At 39.1% G+C, this 9,005-nt stretch overlaps 1 protein-coding gene across 1 annotated transcript; it reads left to right on the forward strand.

Moving 5' to 3' along the window:
* Positions 1 to 2,265: 2,265 nt before the first annotated feature.
* On the forward strand, positions 2,266 to 8,998 carry LOC107301127 (peroxisome proliferator-activated receptor gamma-like; the record flags this gene model as incomplete). The annotated part of the gene is made up of 2 exons (XM_015830390.1): positions 2,266 to 2,465; positions 8,816 to 8,998. Coding segments are annotated over 2 exons (383 nt in total), but the record flags the coding sequence as incomplete, so codon positions are not given.
* Positions 8,999 to 9,005: the final 7 nt, after the last annotated feature.

A 9,005-nucleotide genomic window follows, 5' to 3' on the forward strand; every position in this document is an offset into this window, starting at 1 on the left:
AATTGTGTGACCACAGTACACTATAACCAGCTGTATATGCAAGTGTCAAGTGCCAGAATTGCAGTCACGTCACTGTGAGGGAGTGGGGGGATGGACTAACAGTCGTAAGTTCAAATATAGGTCTTAAGTCACTTTTTCCAAAGCTGATGTAACTTTAGACCATCATTAAAAGAACAATCCTAAGTAAAGGACTATTTATGTGTGTGGATTGCCTACATAAACGATCACCATGGAAGCATATTATTATTATTATTATTATTATTATTATTATTATTATTATTATTATTATTATTATTATTATTATGTTGGAAGGGACCTTGGAGGTCATCTAGTCCAACCCCCTGCTCAGGCAGGAAACCCTATACCATTTCAGACAAATGGCTGTCTAGTCTCTTCTTAAAAACTTCCAGTGTTGGAGCATTTACCACTTCTGGAGGCAGGTTGTTTCACTGGTTAATTGTTCTAACTGTCAGGAAGTTTCTCCTTAGTTCTAGGTTGCTTCTCTCCTTGATTAGTTTCCACCCGTTGCTTCTTGTCCTGCCTTCAGGCGCTTTGGAGAATAGCCTGACTCCCTCTTCTTTGTGGCAGCCCCTGAGATATTGGAACACTGCTATCATGTCCCCCTCGTCCTTCTCTTCATCAAATTAGACATACCCCATTCCAGCAACCTTTCCTTATATGCTTTGATTCATGCCTTCTTTGAAGAACTTGTTAGATTTTTATCCTGCCTTTTTATATCTTTATTTTTTATTATTATATCTGTATTTTTATCCTGCTTTTTTATCAAGGCAGCAAACATACCTAATTTTCCTGCCTCCTGTGTTCCTCACAAGAATGTTGTGAATTGGGTTGAGTTGAGAGAGAGTGGCCCAAAATCACCCAGCCGGCTTTCATGGCGAAGGGATGCATAGAGCTCATCATCTGCTGATTTCTAGGCCAGCACCATAATCACTACACTACATAAAATCACTTATTCCTAAAACATACAATTTAGTACACTTATTTGGTGCTTTGACAATTTTGAACTTTCCTTCTTTCATGCTTTTAACATTCAGATAATAGAAGGAATGAAGTAAAATATTCTGCTGAAGCCAAATCACTTTTATCTTTTCTATGGTAGAATAATTTCTATACAGAAAAACTGATTGCAGCGTATTACACAGAGATAGACAAAAGAGGCATATGAACACAAACACACATACAGATAACTTTTAAGTCCTAATATTATGTGTCAATGTGTTTATTTCTGGCTTTAGAAACGTTCTTTTGAAATCATTGAAATTCTACTAGAGTAAACAATTTGTCTCTTCAAATTATTTATGCCTTCAGCATAGAAAAGAAAAAAAAGCCTTATAGGTAAATTTTAGGATTTTTAGCCCACATTAAGCAGCATCCTGAACATGTCTATTCCCCCAGTAGAAAAAGATCAGTTTAGGAGGTACTCTCTTTATTCCAATTCAGAGTCTTTACACAACATGGATTGTACTCAGATGCGTGGAAAGCCATTTTTCTCAAAGACAAGAAAGGAGGTGATTTAACAATGATTGGTCACTAGTGATGGTAATATGGAGCACTGCTTTTCCACTGAGAGGAAACATTATATTGCAGTTAGAATCCAAAGCAAACATAAGCAATTTTTCATGATTTCCATTGCAAGGAATAGTAGAGAGGGAAAAGGAAAGTAATTAAATTCATGCTATACACTTCTGCTCTCTGTGGATATGCCAGTTTTCTTTTTTCTCTCTCTCTGAAATTTGAAATAAGATAGAATATTTTAACTCTGCTTTATAGCAGGATATATTGGAAACTGTAATGGAAGTGGGTTCTGTCTTATAGCATAGAGCTATATTGGACTGTCAGAAAATGATGCTTCTTATATAACAGTACATTCATTCATTCATTATATTTATATTACAGTTCAGGTCACATGGGCCACGCTGCTATGATCACTGAAAATCAGTGGTCTGGTTTCCATCAAAATGCCACCAACTTCTCCTGAATTAGCCAAATGTCATAAATAAGCCAACGAAACAGGTTGTCAGAATCAAAGTTTAGTGCCACCAAACTGGGATGCCCTCGTTTCCTCTTCATCGTTGGTACATTTTATGAGCTGATAATTTTTTGCCCATTATTTTCAATGCCCTTTTTTCTTAAAAGAACTCCATCCTGTAAAGTTGTAAAAGGTGGTGGAGGGAAAATGCAATTACAACACAATAGAGATCAGATAGGTGCAGTTTATGACAGTTGCCTTTTTTTTCCTTTCAGCTATTAGATTTGGGCGAATGCCACAAGCTGAGAAGGAGAAACTCTTGGCTGAGATTTCAAGTGACATTGACCAGCTGAACCCTGAATCTGCTGATCTGCGAGCCCTAGCCAAGCTGCTCTACGATTCCTACATAAAGTCTTTCCCCCTGACCAAAGCCAAGGCAAGGGCAATCTTGACAGGAAAGACAACAGACCAATCAGTAAGTGCCATCCAGTTGCTCTTTTCTTCTTTGGGCAAAAGGTCTACCATTCTAATTGACTGTATTGTTTTGTTTTCGTGTGTTTTTTAAAAATGTATTTGGTACTTAACATATTTCAAACCAAAGCTGGAACACAGGAAATGGTTTAGATGGGATAAGTAAATATTATTTGGAAAAAATCAAATAAAATATTTGAATCCCTTACAACTATGTGAAGGTCAACACAACTTGCCTTCCTGTATAGTTATCCCTTTTTCTATAGGAATCACCTACATCAGGGGTCTTCAAACTTGGCCCTTTTGTGACTTGTGGACTTCAGCACTCTGGCTGAGGAATTCTGGGAGTTGAAGTCCACAAGTCATAAAAGGGCCAAGTTTGAAGACCCCTGACTTACATTATCCAATGGAGCTACTGTATGTCTTAAAGCATCCATGTTGGGCTACGATTCGATTCCTTTCTTGGCATTAGACTGGACGTTTTTAGGTCTCTGGTAGAAAGGATAATTCAAGGACCAGTCACATCCTTTTGCTAAGGTTTCTCACCCTTGACAATAGATATGTGGATTCAATTCCCAGAATTCTCCAGCCAGCATGCTTGTTGGAGAATTGTAGTAGTTGAAATCTATACATCTTAAGATTGTCAAGATTATGAAACTCTGTGTTAGAAGAAGAGCAAATTCACATTTTTGTTGTTTTAAAACTAATCCATCTAGTCCCACTGATCTTATTATTTTCAATTGTCAACAAATGTCTAGTGTTCAGTACTTCCAGTGTTTACTTTACTTCTTTATACTCTACATGTTTAACAATTTTACTAGTTGTATGCTCATGAAAATCCTTGTTTACATCCTTTATTGCCGACTTGTAATTAGATCTGAGCAAATTTACTTTTTTATTTTATTCTCATTTGAATAAGATTTCCTTGGTCAGAAAGAACTCTTGTACTTCCTTGATGCTATGTGATGACCTTGAACATGTCCACTTGTCTCTAATGGTATCTTCAGCCTCAGTATCTCTAGAAGGCCACCAGCTCTGTCAATCATAAGTTGCATTTTCATAGCATCTCACAGATGCCCTCCCCCTCTTCTTCTTGAGCTGGTTGATGGTGGAAGGTAGGGGTTAGCAGGAAGGACAAAGAGGCCTTAACACCTAGGTGAAGGGAGAAGTTTCAGAAAACAAAACAAGGCAGGAGTTTTTGCCAATAAGACAGGCTGCTCCGCAACTTCCAAGGAAGTACTGCCAAATTGTCTTTGGAGCATTTCCTCTGGAACAGGAGTTAAGTTGATATTTAATCGGCTTGGCTTCTCCAGACGGTCCATAAAATTTATGGAGTTGATGCTGCTCTGCCATTGAAAAAAATGCATTGAAAGAAATCTTAATTTGTTTTTCTGAAGGAGAAGACACGATTATATCCACAAAACACAGAAAAGAGTGGCCACCCTGCAAAATGCCCCTCTCAAATAGAATATTGGGCAGTCTTCACAAGATGTTCAGATTTGGCTGTATATAACCAAATATACTATTTTGTAAGACGTGAACAGGTTCACACTATCCACAACTGATATATTGAGAAAAGGTTGGACTGCTACTTCCAAATATTTTTACAGGATCTGTGTGATTTATAGATACGCTCTCTGCATACTTGGTGGGCTGTGTGTAGATGTGGCCCCTGTTATTTGCGCAGGTCCATCCCAGCCTAACAACTGTGGATAATGAAACAAGGATTATTTTATTGTTTGTTAACCCCATATGGCAGTGGTGGCGAACCTTTTAGAGATGGAGTGCCCAAACTGCAACCCAAAACCTATTTATGTATCGCCGGGTGCCGGGTGGGCGTGGCCCGCTGGGTGGGCGTGGCCCGCTGGGTGGGCATGGCTACGGTGGCCATGGCAGACTGGGTGGGCATGGCCAGGGTGGGCATGGCCACTTCAATGTTGCTCGTGGGGAGGGATGCCTGTGGGGGCCGGGCAGGGTTGGGGGAGATCCAGGGGGTCTCTGGCAGGTGGGGCAGTGGGCAGGAGGCTCGTCCTGCAGGGTGAGGCGAGGCAAGGGGTAGGGTGGGTGTGGCATTGCCACGGGGCAAGGCGAGGCAGGGGCCACCTTGACACCATCGGCCCCCGCATACAGAGGACAGCGAGCACATGGGGGCCGACAGTGTCCGTCAATAGCCACAGCCTGCCAGCCCCTCAACCAGCACACTCTGGGGTTCCGCAGCCCGCTGTGAATACCGGGCCAGCTCTCCAGCAACAGGGGAGGGGGTAGGCATGTGATGAAGAAAGAAGGTCAGAAAAATGGTTTGGGAAGCGAGGGCATCTGGTCAGTGGTGGGTGGGGCAATCTCTCCAGCCTCCCCTCTGGCCTCAGGAAGCGTTTCTGCCATGCGCGGCTGTCCCATCGTTCCTGCGATTGGCCTCCACGCCACCGCATTAAATAATATTTTAAAATGTGTGACTTCAGGGTAAATATTATAATAGGCAGCAGTTTTCTATTTATTCCCTGAATAAAGAAAATCTTGAGACTGGAAACTCTTTGAAACTGGGCTTTCACATTCCGAGTCTGATGTGCTAAGAATTGCATCTAATCTGGAACTTTTGTGTGCGTTCTTGTGACAATGTTCACCTATCCCTAATTAAATTCCAACTATGAGGATAATGTTACTGGGATAAAAAAAAGGCCAATTCTTTCTTAGCCTTTCTTTTAAAAAGAATGAGAATAAATGTCCTCATTCAGTAAATAATGTGTAAAACAATTTTATTATGTGATGGACTTTGGGTTCCCAAACATTAACATGTTTATTGTGGACACAATTATCAACTATGTTCCTTCTCAGAATTATGGGCAACACTTCATAATGTCTAAATGTGTAAATGACTGGTAATGCTTAAATGGGTTGTACAGTTTAAAATAGTTATGTAGACAATTTTTTTCTGAGACATATAGTGCTCACTAGCCTTTGCAAAATATACTTTGTTAAATCTATTTCAGGTTCTCTAGTTTTCAATAGTTAGTATTTTCTGCAATTTTCTAAGAAATACCACTTAGAAATAAGGAAGATCAAGGAAGCACTGAAAATAATAAAGCAGCAGATAACAGTTATAGCCAAAAAGATCAGCAGACACAAAGCGTGAAATGCAAATTATAGGCAGAACTTTCAATTTCAATCCAATCAGAAACATTTCTACCAATCATCAATGAAGAGGCTGGACTGAATCAGACACTACTTGATAAGGAAAAAACAGTGTAGTTCTATGGCCAGATATGGGATAACCCAAAGAATACAACAAGAATGCAGCTTGGTTAAAGGAGGTGGATAAGAATAAAAAAGCAGTTGAAATGAAAGAATTAGTAATAACAGCAGAAATGGTAGAAAAAAGAGCAAGGAAGATCAAGAATTGGTCAGCACCAGGTGAAAATGAACTGGTTGAAACATCTGACTAGTCTACACATACTTGTTGCCGAGCAGTTTAACAACATACTGCAAGGAGGTAAAATTGAAAAGTGGCTAACATCTGACAAAATATACCTGATAATGAAGGATCCAGCAAAAGGGGCAGCACCAGGCAACTATGGGCCAATTACCTGCTTACCAACAACTTTCAAATTGCTGACTAGTGTGGTAGCTGATGAAGTCCAGTAGCATCTAATTGAAAACAAGCTCTTTCCACCTGAGCGGAAAGGAATCCTCCCAAACAGCAGAGGAACAAAAGATCAAGTCCAATTGACCAGATGATTTGGGAAAACTGCAAGAGAAGGAAGACCAACCTGAATGTAGTATGGATTGACTACAAAAAGGCATTTGACATCCTGCCACATGTATGGATAATCAAGTGTCTAGAAATAACATAAGTCAGTAGAAATATCTGCAGCTTTGTGCAAAGATCTATGGCACAATGGAAAATAATATTGCTGGTCAATGGTGGTAGATATCAAATTAATATCAAAAGAGGAATTTTACAAGGCGACTCAACTATCATCACTACTGTTTGCCACTGCACTGATTCTTCTGTCAATAATACTGAAAAAGTTGCCCTATGATTATCAAAAACATATGCCAGGCAATCTCACATCTTTTACATGGATGATCTGAAGCTGTATGGAAAAAACACTATCTGAAATTGAATCACTACTCAACACTGTCCAAGGTATTGCAATGGAGTTTGCACTGGACAAATGTATTGCCCTCACCATCAGTAGGGGAAAAATAGTGAGAGCTGAAGGATGCCCTACAGAAATAACATCAAGAGTCTAGATGAAGAAGATCACTACAAATACCTGAGCATACTTCAGACACAAGCACACTGAAGTCAAGAAGAAGGTTAATAATAGATCAGCAGAAGAATGAACAAGATCTTAGAGTTCAAACTCACTGGTAGAAATACCATTAAGGCAATTAATACCTGGGCAATTCCAGTCATTAAATACACAGCTGGAATAGTAGACTGGACTAAAACTGAACTAAAATCTCTGGATAGGAAGAACAGAAAAATAATGACATTGAATTATGCCCTTTATCAGCGCAGTAATGTTGACAGACTCTACTTACCAAGGAAAATATGTCGGTGTGGAATGTTGCAAGTATACCAGACAGTTGAAGAAGAAGAAAGGACATTGGAAGAATATCTGAAGGACAGTGGAGAAGATACACTGAACCCAGTACATTACGAAGGTTCACTGAGTATTGTATAGACCAAACTGGCCTTCAAGAAAGACCAAATGAAAGATATGACAAGGCAAAGTATTACATTAAAAAATAGCAGGCAAAGCAGATAACAAGACTTGGCAATGCCTAAGAGCAGGAAAATTGAAGACAGAGGGGCAAATTCTGATTACATAAGATGAAGCCTTAAGAACAAATGCATACAAAGCCAAAATTGAGAGGACAGCAACAGATAGTAAATGCAGGCCTCTGCAAAGAAGTTGAAAAATTCAGCTGATCGCAACAGAAGATTACACAGACTGACTCTAAACAACGGCATGACAAAGTAGCAACAATGGTGCACTGGAATATCTGCAAAAAAATACCATTTGCCTGCCAGCAAGAACTGGTGGCTCAACAAAATAATAGAAAATGAAAAAAACTAAAGTGCAGAATTCAAACAGATAGGCACTGGCTAGATAATATATCTCAGACTTAACAACTCTGGATAAGAAAGGAAAGAATGTTTGGATAGTGCATGTTGCAGTATCATGTGGTGCCTTTAATCTTAACCTTATATAGGCAACAGATCTGAATTTTGACAATCCTCTTATCTTCTGTAGCAACAGGTCCATACTCTTTTGGGGAGTTCTCCAACCCTTCCATTTTTAAGAGATTTCAATGGGTGAGGAAGAAAAGCAGAAATCAAATCTTCCACCTTTCATCCTATATATCATTTTCCATGTCTGACATTCCTTTGATTTTAAAAGCAGTTCTTCAAAGTACAGTTGAAGCAAATAATGCTCCAGCACCTTCTACTTTTCATCCATGTAGCTACCTGGTTCATTGTGATGACTTTAGAATACATTCTGAGGAAACACATTGTTTATGAAGTGATCACAATGAAACAGCCTTCCAGATATGCCTGTGTGTCAGTCTATATCTGTCTGTCTGTCTGTCTATCTATCTATCTGCAGTTCATCAATCACAATTGTTTACCTGTTTTGGTTTTAAAGAATCAATGATTCATCATAAATATTATTGATGTAGGGATAAATTCAATAAAATACCGTAAAGGGATTTGATGCACAATGCTACTGTCTTCTATTTCTATGGGAATAATGGCTTATCTTCCATGTTGCTTGATGAGTTTTAGAACTAAGATACAAGTAAGCTTTTCTATTTCAGCTTCTCTTCTCTGTCATTGAGGATGACAGTGTTACATTCCAGTCCCGGGTTAAGAACATTCAGTAAATGTGTGTATGATCATGGGGAGTGGAGGGAATTAGCTGACAATATCCCAATCCCATGCAATACATTTTCCATGGGTTTTATTGCCCATTACAAAACTATGGCAAGGAAATTCAGAAAACCATAAAAATAGAGTTTAGGTTTAGTAATAAAATGTAGGAGCCTAATTGTAATGGCAGTATTATGCTGATGTAACAAGTTTCCAAAATGATAAAGCAGATATGCTATTGGTTTTAAATGATTGCTGTTTCTTAGCAGTTTACCTTGAGGGGAAAACATAGGGCTTTATTTACCAAAACAAAATGGTTTTCTTCAGAATATGTCCTTGAAAACTGAGAGACCTATTGCAGCTGAGTTCTTCACATTCATATACTTAAATCTGTCTTCTCCAACCTGTTTTTCAGATAGTCACTGTGTTTCGTGTTGCAAAAATCCTGATCATCAACTGTATCTTTCTTTTTTTAGCCATTCGTCATTTATGACATGAATTCCTTAATGATGGGAGAAGACCAGATCAAGTGTAAACATTTGGGCCCCATGCAAGAACAAAACAAAGAAGTGGCCATACGTATTTTCCAGCGCTGCCAGTTTCGCTCGGTGGAAGCTGTTCAGGAAATCACTGAATTTGCCAAAAGCATTCCAGGTTTTGTGAGTT

The sequence above is a fragment of the Protobothrops mucrosquamatus genome, unplaced genomic scaffold (assembly GCF_001527695.2).
Source record: "Protobothrops mucrosquamatus isolate PMUCROS unplaced genomic scaffold, P.Mucros_1.0 scaffold10147, whole genome shotgun sequence".
Classification (NCBI taxonomy): domain Eukaryota; kingdom Metazoa; phylum Chordata; class Lepidosauria; order Squamata; family Viperidae; genus Protobothrops; species Protobothrops mucrosquamatus.